Source organism: Pristiophorus japonicus, chromosome 7 (genome assembly GCF_044704955.1).
Source record: "Pristiophorus japonicus isolate sPriJap1 chromosome 7, sPriJap1.hap1, whole genome shotgun sequence".
Lineage (NCBI taxonomy): Eukaryota > Metazoa > Chordata > Chondrichthyes > Pristiophoridae > Pristiophorus > Pristiophorus japonicus.
Window position 1 is genome coordinate 220016159 of NC_091983.1, and position 24483 is coordinate 220040641.

Consider the following 24483-nt stretch of genomic DNA (forward strand, 5'->3'; position numbering starts at 1 on the left):
GTCAGGGGAAGGAGAGGGTGTGACTGATTTGCTGCACTGCTCCTTCTGCTGCCTGCGCCTGACCTCTTCATGCTCGCAGCGTTGAGATTCGAAGAGCTCAACGCCCTCCCGGATGCACTTTCTCCACCTAGGGCAGTCTTCGGCCAGGGTCTCCCAGGTGTCAGTGGTGATGTCGCACTTCACCAGGAGGCTTTGAGGGTGTCCTTGTAATCTTTCCGCTGCCCACCTTTGGCTCGGTTGCCATGAAGGAGCTCCGCGTAGAGCAATTGCTTCGGCGGTCTCATGTCTGGCATGCGAACTAAGTGGCCTGCCCAGCGAAGCTTATCGAGTGTGGTTAGTGCTTCAGTGCTTAGCCTGGGCGAGGACACTGATGTTGGTGCATCTGTCCTCCCAGGGGATTTGCAGGATCTTGCGGAGACATCGTTGGTGATATATCTCCAGCGACTTGAGGTGCCTTCTGAACATCGTCCATGCCTCTGATCCATGCAGGAGGGCAGGTATTACTACAACCCTGTAGACCATGAGCTTGGTGGTAGGTTTGAGGGCCTGGTCTTTGAACACTCTTTTCCTCAGGCAACCGAGGCAGCACTGACCCACTGGAGGCAATGTTGAATCTCCGCATCAATGTCTGCCTGTGTTGACAAGAGGCTCCTGAGGTATGGGAAGTGGTCCACGTTTTCGGGGGCCACGCCGTAAATCTTAATGACAGGGGGCAGAGCTGTATGGCGAGGGCAGGCTGGGTGGAGGACCTTTGTCTTACGGATGTTAAGCATAAGGCTCATGCTTTCATATGCCTCGGTGAATACATCGACTATATCCTCGAGTTCAGCCTCAGAATGTACGCTTGCAGTCCAACAACAGAGGTTTGGGTGATCTTGGACCTGGCCTGGAGGCGGCATAGGTTAACCTTAACCTTTCCCACCCATCTTTGTATCATCAGCAAACTTGACTACATTACACTTGGTCCTTTCATCCAAGTCATTAATATAGATTGTAAATAGTTGAGGACCCAGCACCGATCCCTGCGGCACCCCACTAGTCACTGTTGCCAACCGGAAAATTAACCATTTATCACGACTCTCTGCTTTGTTAGTTAGCCAATCCTCCCTCCATGCTGATATATTACCCCCAACCCCATGAGCTTTTATCTTGTGCAGTAACGTTTTATGTGGCACTTTTGATACTCTCTTCCTGTTTACATTATTATAGAAGCTCTTACTATTATGTGTGTAAATATTGCCAATGTGTAAGACTTGCCACCAGGGGGCGCATCGATGGGAGACCCAAGGGTCACCTGCACACCCTGGGCAAGCAGCTATAAAAGGCAGTCCACCATGCTGTTTCCTCACTCTGGAATTACAATAAAGAGACCAAGATCACAACAGTTTGAGATTAAGATATACAGTTTTGTGGAGTTATTCTGAACATAACAGATCACGAACTTTCACGTGGTTATGGTATTCTTGAGAGATTTGTTGAGGGTGATAGAAACATCGAAAATAGGTGCAGAAGCATGCTATTCGAGTCTGCACCGCCATTTAATATGATCATGGCTGATCATTCAACCTCAGTACCCCACCCCAGCCTTCTCTCCATACCCCCTGATCCCTTTAGCCGAAAGGGCCACATCTAACTCCGTTTTGAATATGTCCAACGAACTGGACTCAACAACTTTCTGTGGCAGAGAATTCCACAAGTTCACAACTCTCTGGGTGAAAAAGTTTCTCCTTATCTCAGCTCGATATGGCTTACCCCTTATCCTTAGTCTGTGTCCTCTGGTTCCCCAACATTGGGAACATTCTTCCTGCACCTAACTTGTCCAGTTTCATCAGAATTTTATATGTTTCTATGAGATCCCCTCTCATTCTTCTAAATTCCAGTGAGTATAAGCCTAGCCGATCCAATCTTTCCTCATATGTCAGTCCTGCCATCCCGGGAATCATTCTGGTGAACCTTCGCTGCACTCCCTCAAAAGCAAGCACATCCTTCCTCAGATTAGGAGACGAAAACTGCACACAATACTCAAGGTGTGGTCTCACCAAGGCCCTGTACAACTGCAGCAAGACCACCCTGCTCCTATACTCAAATCCCCTTGCTATGAAGGCTAGCATGCCATTTGCTTTCTTTACTGCCTGCTGTCCTGCATGCCTACCTTCAATGACTGATGTACCATGACATCCAGATCTCGTTGCACCTCCCCTTTTACTAATCTGTCACCATTCAGATAATAATCTGCCTTCCTGTTTTTGCCACCAAAGTGGATAACCTCACATTTATCCACATTATACTTCATCTGCCACGCATTTGTCCATTCACCTAACCTGTCCAAGTTCCACTGCAGCCTCTTAGCATCCTCTTCGCAGCTCGCACTGCCACCCAGCTTAGTGTCATCTGCAAACTTGGAGATATTACCTTCAATTCCTTCGTCTAAATCATTAATGTATATTGTAAATAGCTGGGGTCCCAGCACTGAACCCTGCAGCACCCCACTACCAGCCATTCTGAAAAGGACCCGTTTATTCCCACTCTTTGCTTCCTGTCTGCCAACCAGTTCTCTATCCACGTTAATACATTACCCGGAAAACTATGTGCCTTAATTTTGCACACTTGTGTGGGACCTTGTCAAAAGCCTTTTGAAAGTCCAAATACATCACATCTACTGGTTCTCCCTTATCCACTCTACTAGTTACATCCTCAAAAAACTCCAGAAGATTTGTCAAGCATGATTTCCCTTTCATAAATCCATGCTGACGTGGACCGATCCTGTCACTGCTTTCCAAATGCACCGCTATTACATCTTTAATAATTGACTCCAGCATTTTCCCACCAACGATGTCAGGCTAACCAGTCTATAATTTCCTGTTTTTTCTCTCCGTCGTTTTTTAAAAAGTGGGGTTACATTAGCTACCCTCCAATCCATAGGAACTGATCCAGTTCATGGAATGTTGGAGAATGACCACCAATGCAGCTACTATTTCTCGGGCCACTTCCTTAAGCACTCTGGGATGATTGGGAAGCCTTCGTTGAGTGTCTTGACCAGTACTTTGTGGCCAACGAGCTGGAAAAGGAAGAAACCGTGGTCAAGCGCAGGACGATTCTCCTCACCGTTTGCGGGTCCACGATATATGGCCTCATCAAAAATCTGCTAGCACTGACGAAACCAACGGAGAAGACATATGAAGAGTTGTGCATGCTGGTTCAGGAACACCTCAAGCCGAAGGAGATTATCTTGATGGCCAGGTATCGCTTTTATATGCACCACCGCTCCTAGAGCCAGGACGTGGCGAGCTACGTCGCCGACCTAAGACACCTTGCGGGACCGTGCGTATTTGCTGAATTTTTGGGGGAAGTGTTGCGGGACTTTTTTGTGCTTGGAATCGGCCACGAGGTCATTCTTCGCAAACTGCTGTCTGCCGAATCCCTAGATCTGAGCAAGGCCATCACGATAGCCCAGACTATTATGTCTACGAACGATAACACTAAACAGATATCATTGCAGCATCGAAACTCATCGGCAAGTACTGTGCATAAAATAATGCCTTTAGCAGGCAGAACTGTACATGGCAGGGTCTACACGCCCACAGAGGCCAGACCTAGGATGACCCAGAATCCGCCGTAGGGTGTGAATGCGAATCCATTAGTACCATGTTGGCGCTGTGGGGGTAATCAATGTCGATTCAAGCACTACGTGTACAAGGGCTGTGGAACAATGGGGCACCTCCAGCCAATGTGCAGATGTGCTGTGACTCACCATGTGGCAGAGTCGGCAGAAGATGACCGATCCAGAGCAGATCACACTGAACGAGTAAGAGAAGCAACTCAACCCGAGGCTGAAGAGGAAGTGTATGGGGTACACACCTTCACCACCAAATGCCCTCTGATAATGTTAACAGTCAAATTAAACAGCATTCCAGTTTCCACGGAATTGGACACGGGGGTGAGTTAGTCAATTATGAGCCAGAAGGCTTTTGAGAAACTGTGGGGCAACAAGGCACAAAGGCCAAAACTAAACCCGAACCACACCAAGCTGCGCACTTACACCAAAGAGCTCATACCAGTTATTGGCAGTGCGGCAGTGAAGGTATCCTACGATGGAGTTGTGCATGATTTACCAATATGGATTGTACCAGGCGATGGCCCAATGCTGTTCGGCAGAAGCTGGCTAGGAAAGATCCGATGGAACTGGGACGACATCAAAGCACTGTCTTCGGTGGATGACGCCTCGTGCGCCCAAGTGCTAACCAAATTCCCGTCGTTATTCGAGCCAGACATCAGCAACTTCACAGGCGCCAAAGTGCAGATCCATCTAGTCCCTGATGCGCGATCCGTTCATCACAAGGCCCGAGTGGTTCAATACATGATGCGAGAGAAGATTGAGATCGAGCTGGACAGACTTCAATGAGAGGGAATCATATCGCCAGTCGAGTTCAATGAGTGGGCCAGTCCAATTGTTCCGGTGTTGAAAAGAAACAGGACGGTCAGAATAAAAACATAGAAAATAGGTGCTGGAGTAGGCCATTCGGCCCTTTGAGCCTGCACCGCCATTCAATGAGTTCATGGCTGAACATGCAACTTCAGTACCCCATTCTTGCTTTCTCGCCATACCCCTTGATCCCCCTAGTAGTAAGGACTACATCTAACTCCTTTTTGAATATATTTAGTGAATTGGCCTCAACAACTTTCTGTGGTAGAGAATTCCACAGGTTCACCACTCTCTGGGTGAAGAAGTTTCTCCTCATCTCGGTCCTAAATGGCTTACCCCTTATCCTTAGACTGTGTGTGACCCCTGGTTCTGGACTTCCCCAACATTGGGAACATTCTTCCTGCATCTAACCTGTCTAAACCCGTCAGAATTTTAAACGTTTCTATGAGATCCCCTCTCATTCTTCTGACTACAAGGTAACGATCAATCAAGTCTCGTTACAGAACCAGTACCCACTACCCAAAGCGGATGATCTGTTTGCAATGCTGGGGGGCAGGGAGAGGGGAAAGTCGTTCACCAAGTTGGATCTAACCTCTGCTTATAAGACATAGGATCTGGCTGAACCTTCAAAAAAATTAATGTGCATCAACACGCATAGAGGATTGTTCATATACTGCAGATGCCCCTTTGGGATTCGCTCGTGATGTTCCAAGATATCATCTTGATTACTGGCCGCAACACCACCAAACACTAGTACAACCTGGAAGAGGTTCTCAAGCGACTGGACAAAGTGGGACTCAGGTTGAAATGCTCCAAGTGTGTTTTCCTGGCGCCAGAGGTCGAATTTCTGGGGAGAAAGATTGCAGCGGACGGCATCAGACCCACGGACTCCATGACTGAGGCCATCAAGAATACACCCAGACCACAGAATGTGACGGAGCTGCGTTCGTTCCTGGGACTCAACTATTTTGGTAACCTTCTACCGGGGTTGAGCACTTTGCTGGAAGCATTGCATTTATTACTATGCAAGGGTGACGACTGGGTTTGGGGTAAATCTCATGAGACAGCTTTAACAAGGCCAGAAACCCGCTATGTAATAACAAGTTACTTGTATTGTATGACCCGTGTAAACATTTAGTACTAGCTTGTGATGCATCTTCGTACAGGGTCAGTTGTGTGTTATAGCAAGCCAATGGGTCAGGCAAACTGCAACCGGTTGCATATGCGTCCAGAAGCTTATCCAAGGCTGAAAGAGCCTACAGTATGGTTGAGAAAGAAGCATTAGCATGCGTATACGGTGTTAAGGAAATGCATCAATACCTATTTGTACTCCGGTTCGAGCTTGAAACTGACCACAAGCCACTCATTTCGTTGTTCTCAGAAAGCAAAAGGTATTAACACCAATGCTTCGTCCCGCATCCAAAGATGTGCACTAACATTATCTGCGTATGATTCTGTAATCCGTCATAAACCAAGCACTGAGAACTGTGTGGATGCCCTCAGTTGGCTACCATTGCCCTTCACCGGGGTGGAAATGGCGTAACCTGCAGACTTGCTTCTTGTAATGGATGCTTTTGAGAGTGAGGGGTCACCCGTCACCGCTCGCCAGATCAGGACCCGGACTAGCCAGGACCCGGTGCTATCACTAGCAAAAAGCTGCGTTCTCAACGGGAGCTGGTTAGCGGTTCCAGGGGAAATGCAAGACGAAATTAAGCCATTCCACCGACGCAAGGATGAAATGTCCATCCATTCAGACTGTCTTCTTTGGGGGAATCGTGTAATTTTGGCAAAAGAAGGCAGGGAAACATTTATACGTGACCTTCACAGTACCCACCCAGGCACAGTCATGATGAAGGCTATCGCCAGGTCACATGTTTGGATTGCTAATGAAGATTGCACTCGAAACCAGACTCTCCTTAGTCCACCCGGATCTCAATGATCACGTAGAAACCCGGCGTCACCGGCATAACATGTGCCACGCGTGGCTGTATGACGTGACATTGATCTTAATGACCCTGTGTTTGTTCTTAATTACGGTCATGGTCCCAAATGGGTTGCTGGCACTGTGTTCGTCAAGGAGGGGAATAGAGTGTTTGTTGTCAAACTTCTGAATGGACTAACGTCAGACCAAACTGCAGTTTGAAGAGGACATTACCATCAATGATTCACCCGCACACACCCAACAGCAATCGACCTCGCGGTCAACCACGAGGATGAACCCACCATGCCCGACAGTCCAATCAAACCAGCCACACCGCAGTGCAGCAATGATCCGACTGACTCACCCATGCCAGGACTTCAACTCAGGCAATCAACCCAGGAACACAGAGCCCCGGATCGCCTCAACTTGTAAATAACTTGTAGCTAAGACTTTGGGGAGGGCGGGGGATGGGGAATGATGGTATGTGTGTAAACATTATCAATGTGTAAGACTTGACATCGGGGGCGCAACTGTGGGAGACCCAAGGGTCACCTGCACACCCTGGTATAAAAGGCAGTACACCATGCTGCTTTCTCACTCTGGAGTTACAATAAAGAGCCCAAGGTTACAACAGTTTGAGATTAAGAGATACAGTTTTATGGAGTTTATTTTTTGCTAGTTTTCTCATTCTATTTTTTCTCCATCGATTGTTTGGTCATCCTTTTGCTGATAATGGGGAACTGTAAATTAAAATGGAATTGCATCAACTCAGCTCTGAGGTGGTGAAAGACGCTGTATAAGTGCAAGTCCTCACCCTTTTCCACTTACCTGTAACCCCCAGCTCTCCGCCGAACCCAGTACCTGGAGACAAAAACGTCGCTTCCGATCGGCCAAAACACTGATGTTTTTATTTTCCTGTTTCCTAGGTTTTAACAGGACTGGCCGGGGGTATGGTAGGAAATAACTGACAATCATAAATATTGTATGTTAACAAATTCAAGTCAGAAACGGTTTCTCATTATGAAAATCTGACTGAACACTGAAACCTTGTTTCCGTCATTACCTGTGGACTCGGGTGTCGATACTTTTGGACACGTAAAATGGATAGTTTACAAGCTTAATTATGAATGTAATATTTGTTGTTCGCTCTTTCTTTTCACAGTAATTCAGCAGCAGTCACCTTGCTCCCTCAGATAAACAAAGTAGGACTGATTGCCTGAGCAGCCGAACTTCACACAGCCGGAAGTAGCCCACCTTCCCCAAGACATTTCTATTGGACGTTCTACTGATCCCGCCCCTAAGTGCGGGCGGCGATTGGCCGTGGCACAGATCAATCAAACTCTTTCGGACTGTTTCCTGTGATCAGGTTCGGCGCGCGGTGGTGGCGGTTTTTTTTTCGTCCGTCGCTGGCTGGCTCGCGGTGCCCTGGTGAACGTCGCGCGGCGCTCGGGTCGGTTGGGAGCGTGAGCGCTGCTGGAGGATGGTGACGCCGGGGAAAGCGAACCACTGAATACAACGCGAACGACTCGCAACCCGAGCGAACGAAGAGAAGCCGGTGTTGCCTTTCTCCACCTTTCTTCGTTTTTTCTCCATGTATTTCTTGATGCTGGCTTGTGCAGTTTCGATGGCGAAGCGGACGACGGCGGTGGTTATCTGGGCAACTATTCTCTTGGCGCAAGGTGAGTGACGAGAGCTCGGGCAGGGATAAGAGCCGGCGCCCGTCCGGCTGAAGAAGGCGCTCCGCAAATTAGTTAAATCCCCTGGGTGGGATTCGTAATTGCGCGAGTCGGGGTGGGTGGGGTTAAAAAAATAATACAACGATTCTGCTCCCCTGGGCTGTTGGGAGACGGAGGAGTCCGAGTTTTATGCCAGAACACATGCATGCATACGGCAAATTTGCCGGTGTTTTTAAACAAAAATATGTTTTGTGAGCAGTTGCAAAAAAGCGTTCGACGTTTTTCTCACTTCTCAAGTGCCCCCGCCCGCAACTCGTTGGTGCAACTTAAAAGTTTAAAATGAATCTATTAAAATTGCAAATGTGTTTGGGAAACTCTGCCATAATCCCAGAAAGAGGAAGGAGAAACCAACAATTCGCGAATCTGTTTCAGTTTAGTTATTTTATTTCGTGTGATGTTTGGGGAAAGGCGAAAACTCTCAAAATACAAGGGTATTAAATTCTAGCTATTTTAAAATCAGATTGTAACTTGGTTAAATCTGCGCTTTGTGATTCCTGTAATAATTGCAACCAGATGGAGGTTTGGAAAGTTTTAATTTTCCATCCTGCAATGTATTCTAACCGCGTCCTCTATCCTAGAACAATTCAAATTGCAGTGGGGTGCAATCCAGAGTATGTGACAACCAAGAAAGAAAATACTGTACTCAGCAATTTTCATTTTGGAGCTACTAGATTGGGATTATTTTCTTGAAGGTTTGGGAAGTCGAATGGTCAAGGGCAGAGTGATGACCGCTCCTGTGAAAAGTTGGATTTCTAGTTGCGCTCACCAGTGTTGGACGCTTGCACATCTATCATCTTTCAACGCCGATTTATTTGAAGATTTCATTTTTCTAGACGGATCTGAAGCATCTTTTGGGGGTTCAGCTCTAACGAACCAATGCAGTCTTTTTCACACAATTAAACCCAGATGAAAGAGAGCTGGTGGACCTATTTATATCATCCTTTAATAGAAAAGTGAGGTTTCAAATGGCCCAGAAGGATAGGAATGGGGGTAGGCCATTGAGCCCCTGGAGCCTGTACCTCCATTGAATGAGATCATGGCTGACCTGTGACCAAACTCTATATACCTGCCCTAGGCCCATATCCTTTAATACCTTTAGTTAACAAAAAGCTATTAATTTTAAAATCGGAGATTAACATTTGATCTCTCATCAATTGCCGTTTGTGGAAGAGTTCCAAACTTCTATCACCCTTTGTGCGTAGAAGTGTTTACTAATTTCACTCCTGAACAGTCTGACTCTAATTTTTAGATTATGCCCCTTAGTCCTAGAATCCCCAACCAGCAGATATAGTTTCTCTTAATCTACCCTATCTGTTCCCCTCAATGGGACAGAAATTACTGCCTCTCAAGTCCATATTGTGTGTACGGACCCGGGAAAGTGCATGCGCTGAAAGCCGGCTTTTCTGATCTGTCAAGCTGGAGCTTAACAGATCCTCCATATCTCAGCAGCCAGGACATTTGCATGGGCAAGACTGTGATATTTACCCATATCTTGCCCAGCAAATGTCCTGAAAACTATTGTGCCTGATAAAAGACCTGATTACAGACTTAAGAGTTTTAAAACACACTTAAAAGCAAAAATAAAATTAAAAAAAAACACATTTTTTAAAAACCATGCCCACTGTTAAATTTATTTTAAAGCATAATTTAAAAAACTTTTTTCAAAAATTGGAAAAATATATATTTTTAATAATGCATAAATAACTTTAATTTAAATTAATGTTAAATAGACCAAGAGCTGGAAAATGGGATTAGGCTGGTAGCTCTTTGTTGGCCGGTGTGGACACAATGGGTTGAAATGGCCGCCTTCTGTGCTGTAAATTTCTATGATTCTATATACCTGGAACCCCAAGTCTCTTTGGACCTCCACTGTTTTTAGCTTATCAGCATTTGGAAAGTTTGCTTTTCTATTCTTTTTAAGTCCAAAGTGGTTGCCCTCACATTTGCCTCACATTGAAATCAATTTGCCACAGTTTTGCCCAGTCCCTTATTCTGTCAATAACTCTTTGTAATTTTATGCTTTCATCTACACTGCCGCCTATCTTTAAGTCATCGGCAAATTTGGATTTATCACTTTCTATGCCATCATCTAAGTCGTTAATAAATACAGTGAATAGCTGAGGCCCCAACATAGACCCCTGCAGGACACCACGAGTCACATTTTGCTAATTTGAGTATCTCCCCATTATCTCAACTGCCTGTCTCCTGCCGCTCAGCCAATTTCCTAATTGGATCAATAATTTGCCCTCGATTCTGTGGCTTCTACCTTAGTTCACAGTCTTTTATGTGGGACTTTATCGAATACCTTCTGGAAGTCCATATAAATAATACCCATAAAGAAAGAAAGACTTGCATTTATATCGCACCTTACATGACCACCAGATGTCTCAAAGCGCTTTACAGCCAATTAAGTTTTGGAATGTAGTCACTGTGGTAATGTGACAGCCTATTTGCATAAAGCAAGCTCCCAAAAATAGCATGGTGATAATGACCAGGTAATCTTTTCTTTTGATATGTTGATTGAAGGATAAATATTGGCTGAAACATAGAAGCATAAAATAGGTGAAGGAGTAAGCCATTCGGCCATTCAAGCCGGTACCACCATTCAATATGATCATGGCTGATCATGCAACTTTAGTACCCCATTCCTGCTTTCTCTCCATATCCCTTGATCCCTTTAGCCGTGAGGGCCACATCTAACTCCCTTTTGAATATATCTAACGAACTGGCCTCAACAACTTTGTGGTAGAGAATTCCACAGGTTCACAATTCTGAGTGAAGAAGTTTCTCCTCATCTCGGTCCTAAATGGCTTACCCTTTATCCTTAGACTGTGACCTCTGGTTCTGGACTTCCCCAACATCGGGAACATTCTTTCTGCATCTAACCTGTCCAATCCTGTCAGAATTTTACATGTTTCTATGAGATCCCCTCTCATTCTTCTAAATTCCAGTGAATATCAAGGCAGGTCGATCCAGTCTTTCTTCATATGTCAGTCCTGCCATCCCGGGAATCAGTCTGGTGAACCTTCGCTACACTCCCTCAATAGCAAGAATGCCCTTCCTCAGATTAGGAGACCAAAACTGCACACAATATTCAAGGTGTGGCCTCACCAAGGCCCTATACAACTGCAGCAAGACCTCCCTGCTCCTATACTCAAATCCTCTTGCTATGAAGGCCAACATGCCGTTTGCCTTCTTCACCGCCTGCTGTACCTACATGCCAGCTTTCAATGACTGATGTACCATGACACCCAGGTCTCGTTACACCTCCCCTTTTCCTAATCTGTCACCATTCAGATAATATTCTGCCTTCCTGTTTTTGCTGACACTGGTTATAGCTCCCTTGCTCTTCTTTGCGAAGGTGTCATGGGATCTTTTACGTCCACCTGAGAGAGCAGACTTCAATTTAACGTCTCATCCGAAAGACGGCCCCTCTGACAGTGCAGCACTCCCTCAGCACTGCACTGGAGTGTCAGGCTTGAGGCGCGTGTGCTGTCCACTGAGCCACAACTGACTGCCATGATAGACATTCCCCTGTCCACCATGATAGACATTCCCCTGTCCACTATTTTAGTCATCTCTTCAAAACATTTAATCAGATTTGTCAGATCTACCTTCACAAATAAATCCATGCTGGTTCTCTCTGATCAACTGAAAATTTTGAGCTGTTCAGTCACCCTATCCTTATTTATAGACTAGCAATTTCCTGATAACAGATGTTAGGCTAATGGATCTATATTCCCTGGTTTCCCCCTCAGAGCTGTGACATGTGCAAGTTTCCAATCTAAAGGAACGGCTCCTGAATAGAGATAATTTTGGAAGATTATAGTTGGGGCAATGTGCTCGCCTACTTTCTTTAAAACCCTGGGATGGAAGCCATCTGGTCCTGGAGATTTGTGTCACTTTTTTTAGTGTTATTATTTTCTTCATTATTTTACTGCATTAATTTTATTGAGTCTTTGTCCCTGGTTCAATATTAGTGTTTTGGGGATTTCTAGCATTCCTCTACTGTAAATACAGACGCAAAGAAATTATTCAACATGTGCGGCATTTCTTATGTTCCTTTATTATCATTGATAATATCACCACTTTAGTTTTAAGGGGCCAACATTGTTTCTGACTACCCTCTTTTTTTTCCTAATATAGCTGTAAAAAATTTGATGTCATGATTTTGAAATCCCTTGCAAGTTTTTGTATATCTTATCTATTTTGTGAACCTTCGCTGTTCTTTATCTTTCCCATTTGCCAGAATCTGTTTTTTTTGTTGCATTTTTGTACAGTTTTTCTTTTAATTTTATGCTGTCCCTTGCCTCTTAAGTCGTCCATGGCTTTTTTTGGCAAATAGGACTCTTGCCCCTCGGGTATAAACTGGCTCTGAATCACGTTAAAATTTTTTTTGAATGTCTCCCACTGATCTTCTGTCATTCTACCCATTAACTTGGGAGTTTACTATGTTCAGTCTCTGTCTCATCCTGTTGAAGTCAGCCTTACCCAAATCTAGAATCTTAGTAGCTGTTACGTGTTTCTCCCTTTCAAATACTACGTTGAACTTGATCACGATCGCTATTTGATAAATGTTCACGTACAGTTCGGTGTTAACTAAATCTGGCTCTTTGCTCATTACTAAATCTAATGTGGCATGCACCCATGTTGCCTCTAGGACATGTTGTAGAAAACTACCTTGGGCAACAAAAGCTTGTATTTGTACAGCACCTTTAACTTAGTAAACCGCCCCAAGGCACTTCACAGGAATATGAGATTTAAAAAATTTGACACCGAGTTGCATAAATTGAAATTAGCGAAGGTGACCAGAAGCTTGGTCAAAGAGGTATATTTTAAGGAGCGTTTTGAAGGAGGAAAGAGACTCAAGTTTAGGCAGGGAGTTTGAGCTTGGGGCCGAGGCAACAGAAGGCATGGCCACCAATTGTTGAGCAATTATAATCAGGGGGCAGAATTAGAGGATTGCAGACATTTGGGGGGTGGGGGGGGTGGTGGGGAGGAGAGATTGTTGTGGGGCTGGAGGAAATTAGAGATGGGGCGGGACAAGGCCATGGAGGGATTTGAAATTAAGGACGAGAATTTTGAAATCAAGGCGTTGCTTAACCGACAGCCAATGCAGGTCAGCGAGCACAGGGGTGATGGGTGCGCGGGACTTGGTGCGAGTTAGGACACGGGCAGCTGAGTTTTGGATCGCATCTAGTTTATGTAGGGTAGAATGTGGGAGGCCAGCCAGGAGTGTGTTGGAATAGTCAATTCTCGAGGTAACCAAGGCATGGATGAGGGCTTCAACAGCGGATGAGCTAAGGCAAGGGCGGAGATGGGTGATGTTATGGAGATGGAAATAGGTGGTCTTAGTTATGCTGCGGATATGTGGTCGAAAGCTCATTTCAGGATCAAATGTGACACTAAGGTTGCGAACAGTCTGGTTCAGTCTCAGACAGAAGTTAGGGAGAGGGAATGGTCAATGGCTAGGCAACGGAGTTTGTGGTGGGAACTGAAAACAGTAGCTTTAGTCTTCTCAATATTCAATTGGAGAAAGTTTCTGCTCATCCTGATCTGGATGTTGGACAAGCAGTCGACAATTTAGAGACCGTGGAGGGGTCGAGAGAAGTGGTAGTGAGGTCCACTCGAAGTTCACTACCTTTCTGACAGATGCTAGTCTGCTTATCCCAATCTATATGAAAGTTAATATCCCCCATTAAAACCACTCTACCGCTGCTACACGATTGTCAAATCTCTGCATTTATACAATCTAGCATTAGACAGTTGCTGCCAGGGGGTCTACACACAACTCCCACTACAGTCTTGAATCCTTTCCTATTTCTTAATTCAACCTGTAAGGTCTCCACTGGCTGCTTACCTCTTGTTATAACCTCTCGTCATTTGAAGTAATTTCATCCTTATTCACTAAGGCCACTCTCCCCCTGCCAACTTCCCTTTCCTGTAGACCTTATAACCTGGTATATTTAGTTCCGAGTCCTGACTGTCTTGCAGCCATGCCTCAGTAATGGCAACCTCTGCTTATTTAGGCCACACACCCTAGCCTGTCCTTCAGCTCTCATTACTCACTCATTTCTTATTTCTCTCTCCTTGTTTAATCACTTTACATCTTTTAGTTATCTTTTAGTTTTCCCTTTACATGTAGTGCCAACATTTCTGACTGTTAGTCGACTCTCGATTTTGAACTACAATTTCTACAATTTACTAGATTGAAGACTTTGTGATCGCCCTATCTCTCCTTTCTGCCAGGATCCTGGTCCCAGACCGGTTCAAGTGAAGTCTGTCCCAACGGTACAATTCCTTCCTGCCCCAATACTGGTGCCCGAACCCCTTTTTCCCGCACCACTCTTTTAGCCACGTGTTCAATTCCCTAATCATACTACGCCAATTTGCACATGGCTCAGGTGGTAATACAGAGATTATAATCCTTGAGGTCCTGTTCTTTAATTTAGCTCTTCACCCTGGCATCAGGCAGGCAACATACCATGTGAGACTCTCGATCTTGCTGACAAAGGATGCTATCTGTCCCCCTAATCCTGTGACATCATGCCTCATTTTTCATGTTTTTGAATCCGCTTTCCCAATGTGCTTTGCTGCACTGCCCAATGATGCGCAAGAGAGTTTTTATCTGCGCATGCCCTTTCCTGAGTGTGGTAACTTATACCAGGACACAGTTCTGAAGGTGGTAACTATTATGGAACCTTGTCCAATTAACCACTGTGAGTTCGTTGACAAATGTTACTGTCTTAGTCAACAGGGAGACTGGTTAAAAAAAAAAATCCAGATTCCCTCGGCCCATTCTCATCTAATAGTCACATGATAGCAATCAGGAGCAAGAATGTTGTTAGCTGTGTCAGTGGTAACGCTCTTGTCTTTGAGTCAGAAGATTGGTGGGTTCAAGTCCCATTCCAGAGACTTAGAGTACACAACCCAGGCTGGGGGCATACAGTCTTTTGGATTAGACAATAAACTGAGGTCCCATCTGCCACCTCAGGTGGATGTAAAAGATCCCATGGAAATATTTTGAAGATTATCAGGAGAATACTTGCCCCTGTTCTGACCAATATTTATATCTCAACCAACATCACGAAAACAGATTATTTGTTTGTGCGACCTTGCTGTGTGCAAATTTAGCTGCTGCATTTCCTACATTACTATATTTTAAAAGTACTTAATTGGCTGTAAAGCCCTTTGTAATATCCTGAGATCACGAAAGCCATGATATAAATGTGTTTTTCTTTAACGTCGCAAAACGTGCCATGTTTCTTCATAGATGTGTAATCACAAAAATGGACACTGAGTCACGGTATATTAAATGCAGTATTTCTGTTGTCCAAAATGTTTCTGTTTTCCTCCGACTGTGGTGCCTTGTGCATCGCATCCTTTCATCGTCATTACAGCACAGAAGGTGGCCATTTGGCCCATCGAGTCATACCGGCTCTTTAGACCCATCCAGCCGATCTCATTCCCTGCTCTATCCTCGTAGTCTGCAAGTTTATTTCCCTCAAGTGCCTATCCAATTTCCTTTTGAAATCATGGATCGTCTCCGCTTCCACCACCCTCGTAGGCAGCGAGTTCCAGGTCATTACCACTCGCTTTTTTTGATAAAATAGTGGTCCTAGCACTGACCCCTGAGGAACACCACTCTCCACCATCCTGCAGTCTGTAAAAACAACCATTCACCACGATGTTAAGCCAAATTCTTATCCAAGCTGACACTGACCCTCCGATTCCAGAAGCCTCAATTTTGTTAACCAGCTTTTTATGTGGTATTTTGTCAAATGCCTTCCGAAAATCCATATAGACAACATCCACTGCATTCCCTTCATCAACAACGTTCTCTGTTACTTCACCAAAAAATTCAATTAGATTAGTCAAACACAATCTGCCTTTTACAAATATGTGCTGGCTCTTAATTAACTTAAACCTCTCCAAATGGCTGTTAATCTTTTCCCTGATTAATGTTTCTAAAACCATCACTGATAAACTGATTAGGATTGTCCTTGCACCCTTACTTGAACAAGGGTGTCACATTTGCCACTTTCCAATCCTCTGGCATCTCCCCCGCATCTAGCGAAGATTGGAAGATTATGGCAATCCTTCTACTATCTCCACCCTCACTTCCCTTAGCAACCTGGGATGCAAGCCATCCGGACCAGGCGACTTATCCACTCTAAGCATAGCCAGCCTTTTCAGTACATCCTGCCTATCAGTCTTCACCCCATCCATTACCTCTACCATCTTCGCTTCTACCGATATTTTGTCAGCAACTTCTTCCTTAGTAAACACCGATACAAAGTACTCATTAAGTATTCTAGCCTTGCCCTGCGCCTCTAAGCATATATCACCACCTTTGCCCCGAAGGGGCCCCACTCCGCCTCTTACTACCTGCTTGCTATTTACATGTCGGTAGAAAATGTTTGGGTTCCCTTTTATGTTAACCGGCATTCTATTCTCATATATTCTCTTTGCCGGTCTTATTTTCCTCTTCACCCCCCCACCCCCCCAATCTCAACTTACTGTATTGGCCTGGTTCTCGCTTGAAGAATTCACCTGACATGCATCATACACCCTCTTTTTTTTGTTTCATCATATTCCCTATCTCCCTCATCATCCACGGTGCCCTGGCTTTGGTTCCTTTACCTTTCCCTCTTGTTGGAATGTACCTAGCCTGTACCTGAAACATCTCCTTAAAGATCACCAATTGTTCCGTTACAGTTTTTCCTGTCAATATTTGATTCCATTTTATACTGGCTCGATCCCCTCTCATTCCATTGAAGTTAGTCCTCTTCCAATTTAGAAGTTCCACTTTAGATTGTTCCTTGCTCTTCTCCATTACTAATCTAAATCTTATGATACGATGATCACTCTTACTCAAGTGTTCTCTCACAGACACTTGGTCCAATTGGCCCATCTCAATCACCAGATCCAGCAATGCCTCCTTTCTAGTTGGGCCGAGAACATACAGATCAAGGAAGTTCTCCTGAACACATTTCAGAAATTCTGCCTTTCCCTTTACTCTATCATTATCCCAATCGATATTTGGGTAATTAAAGTTCCCTGATATCACCACTCTATAGTTCTTGCACATCTGTGATTTCCCTGCAGATTTGCTCCCCTATATCTCTCTATTTGGAAGCCTATAGAATACCACCAATAGTGTGATCGTGCTCTTTTTGCTCATCAACTCGAATCAAATGGATTCTGTCCTTGCCACCTCAAGGACATCCTCTCATTCCAATGCTACAATGTCTTCCCTAATCAGTACTGCCACGCCACCTCCCTTTTTTCCTTCCCTATCTTTTTTGAACACTATGTCTCCGTGAATATTAAGCACCGAGTCCTCACCATTTTTAAGCCACATTTCCGTTATTGCTGTTGTTCATACACAGCTAATTGTGCTTGTAGCTCACCAATGTCGTTCACCACACATTGGGCCCAAGTTTCCACATGATTTGTGCCTGATTTTTAGGAGCAACTGGTGGAGAACGGACTATCTTAGAAATCGCAATTCTCCACATTTTTTTTTCTGCAGTCCTAGTCAGGTAGAACAGTTCTACTTTGGAACAGAATTTTTTCTTCAAAAGGGGGCGTGTCCGGCCACTGACGCTTGATTTGAAAGCTTCCACAGTTTAAAAAAGGAGGGAGAGAGATAACAGGGAATTATAGACCGGTCAGCCTGACATCGGTAGTGGGTAAAATGATGGAATCAATTATTAAGGATGTCATAGCAGTGCATTTGGAAAGAGGTGATATGATAGGTCCAAGTCAGCATGGATTTGTGAAAGGGAAATCATGCTTGACAAATCTTCTGGAATTTTTTGAGGATGTTTCCAGTAGAGTGGACAAGGGAGAACCAGTTGATGTGGTATATTTGGACTTTCAGAAGGCTTTCGACAAGGTCCCACACAAGAGATTAATGTGCAAAGTTAAAGCACATGGGATTGGGGGTAGTGTGCTGACGTGGATTGAGAACTGGTTGTCAGACAGGAAGCAAAGAGTAGGAGTAAATGGGGACTTTTCAGAATGGCAGGCAGTGACTAGTGGGGTACCGCAAGGTTCTGTGTTGGGGCCAGCTGTTTACACTGTACATTAATGATTTAGACGAGGAGATTAAATGTAGTATCTCCAAATTTGCGGATGACACTAAGTTGGGTGGCAGTGTGAGCTGCGAGGAGGATGCTATGAGGCTGCAGAGCGACTTGGATAGGTTAGGTGAGTGGGCAAATGCATGGCAGATGAAGTATAATGTGGATAAATGTGAGGTTATCCACTTTGGTGGTAAAAACAGAGAGACAGACTATTATCTGAATGGTGACAGATTAGGAAAAGGGGAGGTGCAACGAGACCTGGGTGTCATGGTACATCAGTCATTGAAGGTTGGCATGCAGGTACAGCAGGCGGTTAAGAAAGCAAATGGCATGTTGGCCTTCATAGCGAGGGGATTTGAGTACAGGGGCAGGGAGGTGTTGCTACAGTTGTACAGGGCCTTGGTGAGGCCACACCTGGAGTATTGTGTGCAGTTTTGGTCTCCTAACCTGAGGAAGGACATTCTTGCTATTGAGGGAGTGCAGCAAAGGTTCACCAGACTGATTCCTGGGATGGTGGGACTGACCTATCAAGAAAGACTGGATCAACTGGGCTTGTATTCACTGGAGTTCAGAAGAATGAGAGGGGACCTCATAGAAACGTTTAAAATTCTGATGGGTTTCGACAGGTTAGATGCAGGAAGAATGTTCCCAATGTTGGGGAAGTCCAGAACCAGGCGACACAGTCTAAGGATAAGGGGTAAGCCATTTAGGACCGAGATGAGGAGGAATTTCTTCACCCAGAGATTGGTGAACCTGTGGCATTCTCTACCACAAAGTTGTTGAGGCCAATTCACTAAATATATTCAAAAAGGAGTTCGATGAAGTCCTTACTACCAGGGGGATCAAGGGGTATGGTGAGAAAGCAGGAATGGGGTACTGAAGTTGCATGTTCAGCCATGAACTCATTGAATGGCGGTGCAGGCTAGAAGGGCAGAATGACCTACTCCTGCACCTATTTTCTATGTTTCTAAAACGTACTCCAAACTAAAGTAGAATGGAGCAAGTGAAGATTTTTGTAGAACTGAAAAAACCTGTTCTACACATTAAAAAATCAGGCGCAGGTTACAAATTAGGCGTCCAGATTGGGGGCGGGGGGGGGGGGGAAGGGGGAAGGGGAGTCATTAAATTCTATAATAAATCCTTATTTATACTTCTACAAATATTATACAAATAAATCCAACCTGAATAAACATTTATAAGCAAAGAAAAGATTAAATAAACCATCTTCCTACCTGTGTGAAAGTGCTTCAGGCAGGCCTTTCGGGACCGGAGGCTGAACGGGCCGGCCCGAGACTTCGGGCAGGGCCTGTCCCAGCACCAGATTTACAGGTAGGTGGCGTTGGGTCGGGTCGGGGAGGTTCGGTTCGGGTCGGAGCGGGAACAGGAGCGCGTGTCGGGTCCAGTCGGGGGGTGGGGGTTGCAGCGGGAACAGGAGCTCGGGCCGGGTCCGGGGGGTGGGGGGGGGAAACAGGAGCTCGGGTCGGGTCCAGTCGGGGGGGGCGGGAATCGGGAACAGGAGCGCGGGTCGGGTCCAGTCGGGTGAGCGGGAACAGGAGCGCGGGTCGGGTCCAGTCGGGGGTGGGGGGGGGCGGAGCGGGAACAGGAGCGCGGGTCGGGTCCAGTCGGGGGCGGGCGGAGCGGGAACAGGAGCTCGGGTCCAGTCGGGGGTCGGGGGGGGGCGGAGCGGGAACAGGAGCTCGGGTCGGGTCCAGGCGGGGAGCGTGAACAGGAGCGCGGGTCGGGTCCAGGTGGGGAGCGGCAACAGGAGCGCAGGTTGGGTCGGGTCCAGTTGGGGGGGCGGGGAGCGGGTGTCGGGTCTGGTCCGGCGGCAGGTGGGGGGCGGGGGGGAGAAGCGGGTGTCGGGTCTGGTCTGGTCCGGAGGCAGGGGGGGAGCGGGTGTCGGGTCTGGTCCGGAGGCAGGGGGGTGCGGGGAGCGGGGGTCTGGTCGGTGGGGGGGGGGGGGGGGGAGAGCAGGAGCTGGCCGTGGGAGGAGCCTTATTCACGCAGCCCCAGTGAGGCCATTCGGCCAGGGCTAGGGGCTGTGTGCTTCGGGCCCCTCCCCCACAGTTCGGTGCCTGGAGCTACTGCACTTGCGTGCCCACTGTAGCGTGCATGTGCAGAGGTCCCGGCACTGTTTTCAGCGCAGGGACCTGGCTCCGCCCCCCTACAGCTCGTGCTGCGCTGCGCCGAGGGCCAGAGGACCTGCAGGGAGGTGGAGAATACGGAGGATTTTTTTAGGCGCACTTTGTGGCGCGGAAAACGGGCGTCCAGGTCGGGACTGCGCTGTTCTCGGCGATGTGTGGAAACTTGGGCCCATTGTACTGGGTGTAGCAACTTTTTAATCCATTCGAAACTTGTTGTTTTTCTCTTGTTTTGTGCCTTTCCCAGATGATTACAAGACTCCGAGCGGGGCAGAGATTATGCAGGAAGTGTAAATAGCCTGAGCTTTTCCCCTGTTCATTCAAGTGCGCACTTTGGTTGCCACTCCGGACCTGACCCATTCAATACTTTTCCACTTCCCCCCCCACTCTTTTTCTCTCTATCCTTCCCTGACCGTTCTCCCTTGTCGTTATGCCTTCTTTCATCTCTCCTATCTTGGATGCTCAGCCCTCCCAAATCTCTACCCCAATCCTTCATTAATCTTTGACCTTCCTATTCTCCTGCTGTCCCAGGCTTGACTCCCTCCGAGATAAGCCGACAGCTTCACACTGTGCCTCTTTTGGTATCCTACGAAGGGCCCATCAAGGCACTCCTCGCCGCCTCTGTTCCATCCTACTCTCTGGCTGACCTTCCCGCCCAGCGCGGTCACTGGCGGCTAATCTTTCCAATCTCTCCCCCACCTCCCCGTGCAAGCGCTGACCCTGTGGACACAGCCAGTGGGGCAGCCATCACCGACACTCTGACAAGGCTTTTCCCATCCATGAGTTTAACATGGATGATGGCATCTACAACATGGCCCTGACGGAAACTTGGTTGAGGGGCGATGGCACCTTGCCCTTAACTGAAGCCTTCCCGCCTGGCTACATCTTCCATCACTTGCCATGCTCAGACCGCCATGGTGGCGGTGTGGTTCTCCTCAGCAAATCACACCTTGGTTTGTCCCCCTAGTCTTCTGGCACTTTTTCCTCTTTTGCGTATCTCTCCTTATTCCATTCCCCTCTCATTTAAAATTCTTGTTTTCTACCGCCCACCCAAGTCCCATAAAAATGTAATTACCGATATTTCTTCACTACTTTCCTCACTCTGCCTTTGCACTGAACAACTTCCCATCTTTGGTGAATTCAACCTCCATCTCAATTAATCATGCTCTCCTCTGAGTTCACTAGTCTCCTATCCCCCCTTAATCTCTCCCACGATGTAAACTCCCCAACCCATATTCATGGCCGCCCCCTTAACCTTGCCATCTCTCGTGGCCTTACTACTCCCATCGTATCAATCACAGATAAGGCCATCTCTGACCACTTCCTCGTATCGCTCTCCACCCACATCCCCCTTCCATCCTCCAGCCCGACCTCCTACCGCGTCCGCCCCCTGGAAAAAACTTTCTCCAACTCTTATAACTGCACTTATGAACTTCCAACTGTCCAGCCTTTGGCCCTCCATTCACCATGACATTTCTGCAGCTACCGATTTCTCAATCACACCCTCACCACCACCTTTGATACCCTAGTCCCCGTTAAAACAATTGCTCTCTTTCACCCTGGCCGTTCCCCTGGTACAGCCCTGATCTTCACTCCCTTCATCCAAGGAATGTAGACTTGAACGGATGTTGCGGACAACTGGTTTAGCCATTCACCGCAAGATATGGCTGGACCACATAAAGCACTATCTGCTCTTGCTCTCATCTGCCAAAATAGCTCACTATTCTGGAATGTGAAGATAAACCCCGGCTTCTATTCTCCACTGCTAGCCGTCCTTTTAAACCCCTCTCCCCAATCTCCATCCTCGCGTTCCGACAATAAGTGTGAGGAGCTCATGGACTTCTTTGTCTCTAAGATTGAGACCATCTGTTCGGCCGCCTTCCTTTTCCTTCTTCCTTCTCCTAGCCACTCAAACAAACTTCCTCGAAGGATCCCCCCTGACCGAGCCCTGAACATGCGTCTTTCTCCAGCTTCTCCGCAATCTCCATGTGACCATTCCGAGCTCATCCTGGCCACGAGACCTACTTCCTGCGCCCTTGACATTATTCCCACCAAACTGCTAACCGCCCAACTTCCTTTTCTGGCTCCCATGGTAGCTGATATTGTTAACGGTTCGCTCTCTTCGGATACTGTCCCCTCTCCCTCGAACCTACCGCCATCATCCCTCTCCTTAAAAAAAAAAACAATCCTTGACCCCTCCATCCTTGCAAACGACCGTTCCATCTCCAACCTACCTTTCCCCTCCAAAGTGCTTGAATGTGTTGTTGCCGCCTCCCAAATACTTGCCCATCTTTCCGGCAATTCCATGTTTGGATCCCTCCAATCCGGTATCCGTGCCTGCCACAATATCATAACAGTTCATGATAGGCAGTCCCTCAAAATCGAGGAAGGCTTGCTTCCACTCTGAAAATGAGTCCTTAGGTGACTGAACAGTCCAATATGGGAATTACAGTCTCCGTCACAGGTGGGACAGATGCCGTTGAAGGAAAGGGTGGGTGGGACTGGTTTGCTGCCTGCGCTTGTTTTCTGCATGCTCTTGGTGATGAGACTCTGTGCTCAGCGCCCTCCTGGATGCTCTTCCTCCACTTAGGGCGGTCTTTGGCCAGGGACTCCCAGGTGTTGGTGGAGATGTTGCATTTTATCAAGGAGGCTTTGAGGGTGTCCTTGAAATGTTTCTTCTGCCCACCTGGGGCTCGCTTGCTGTGTAGGAGTTCAGAGTAGAGTGCTTGATTTGGGAGTCTTGTGTCAGGCATGCGAACAGTGTGGCTTGCCCAACGGAGCTGGTCGAGTCTGGTCAGTGCTTCAATGCTGGGGATGTTTGCCCGATCGAGGATGCTAACGGTGCACCTGTCCTCCCAGGGGATTTGCAGGATCTTGCAGAGACATCGTTTGTGGTATTTCTCTAGCGATTTGAGGTGTCTACTGTATATGGTCCATGTCTCTGAGCCATACAGGAGGGCGGGTATCATTACAGCCCTGTCGACCATGAGCTTGGTGGAAGATCTGAGGGCCTGATCTTCGGACACGCTTTTCCTCAGGCGGCTGAAGGCTGCGCTGGTGTACTGGAGGTGGTGTTGAACCTCGTCATCGATGTCTGCCCTTGCTGATGATAGGCTCCCGAGGTATGGAAAGTGGTCCACGTTGTCCAGGGCTGCGCTGTGGATCTTGATGACTGGGGCGGGGGGGTGGGGGGGACAGTGCTGTATGGCGGGATCAGGTTGATGGAGGACCTTTGTCTTACAGATGTTTAGTGTAAGGCCCATGCTTTCATATGCCTCAGTGAAGATGTTGACTATGACTTGGAGTTCAGTCTCTGAATGTGCGCAGACGCAAGCGTCGTCCGTTACTATAGTTCAATGTCAGAGGTTGGGACAGTCTTGGATCTGGCCTGGAGATGATGAAGGTTGAACAGGTTCCCACTGGTTCTATAGTTTAGTTCCACTCCATTTGGGAGCTTGTTGAGTGTGAGGTGGGGCATTGCAGTGAGGATGACGCAGCACTGCTTGACCCCGGTCCGGATGTGGATTGTGTCTAAGGCCTTTGACGCTGTCAATCGCGAGGGACTATGGAGCGGCGTCCTCCATTTCAGCTGCCCCCAAAAGTTCGGCGCCATCCTCTGCCTGCTCCACGACGACATGCAAGCCGTGATCCTGACCAACGGATCCATCACAGACCCAATCCCGTTCTCATCAAAGTTACAAATGACATCCTTTGTGTCTGTGACAAAGGCAAACAATCCTTCCTCGTCTTTCTTGACTTGTCTGCAGCCTTTGACATGGTTGATTGCTCTATCCTTCCCCAACGCCTCTCCACCGTCGTCCAGATGGGTGGGACTGCACTTGGCCCCCTCCTATTTCTCATCTACATGTTGTCCCTTGTCGACATCATTCAAAACATAGCCTCAGTTTCCACATCTACTAGATGACACCCAGCTCTACCTCAATACCACTCCTCTTGACCCCTCCACGATCTCTAAATTGTCAGATTGCTTGTCCCTTCTGGATGAGCAGACATTTTCTCCAATTGAATATTGAGAAGACCAAAGCCATTGTTTTCAGTCCCTGCCACAGACTCCGTTCCCTAGCCACTGACTCTATCCCTCTCCCCAACTTCTGTCTGAGGTTGAACCAGACTGTTTGCAACTTTGGTGTCATATTGACCCTGAAATGAG

At 47.0% G+C, this 24483-nt stretch overlaps 1 protein-coding gene across 1 annotated transcript in view; it reads left to right on the forward strand.

The window, feature by feature from the left end:
- Positions 1-7700: 7700 nt before the first annotated feature.
- The window catches only part of LOC139267464 (inactive tyrosine-protein kinase 7-like), a 408288-nt gene continuing 391505 nt past the window's right edge, over positions 7701-24483 (forward strand). Inside the window, exon 1 of the mRNA XM_070885824.1 lies at positions 7701-8023. Within this exon, the coding sequence (XP_070741925.1) occupies positions 7936-8023 (88 nt within the window). The 5' untranslated portion in view covers positions 7701-7935. The remainder of the gene's footprint in view (positions 8024-24483) is intronic.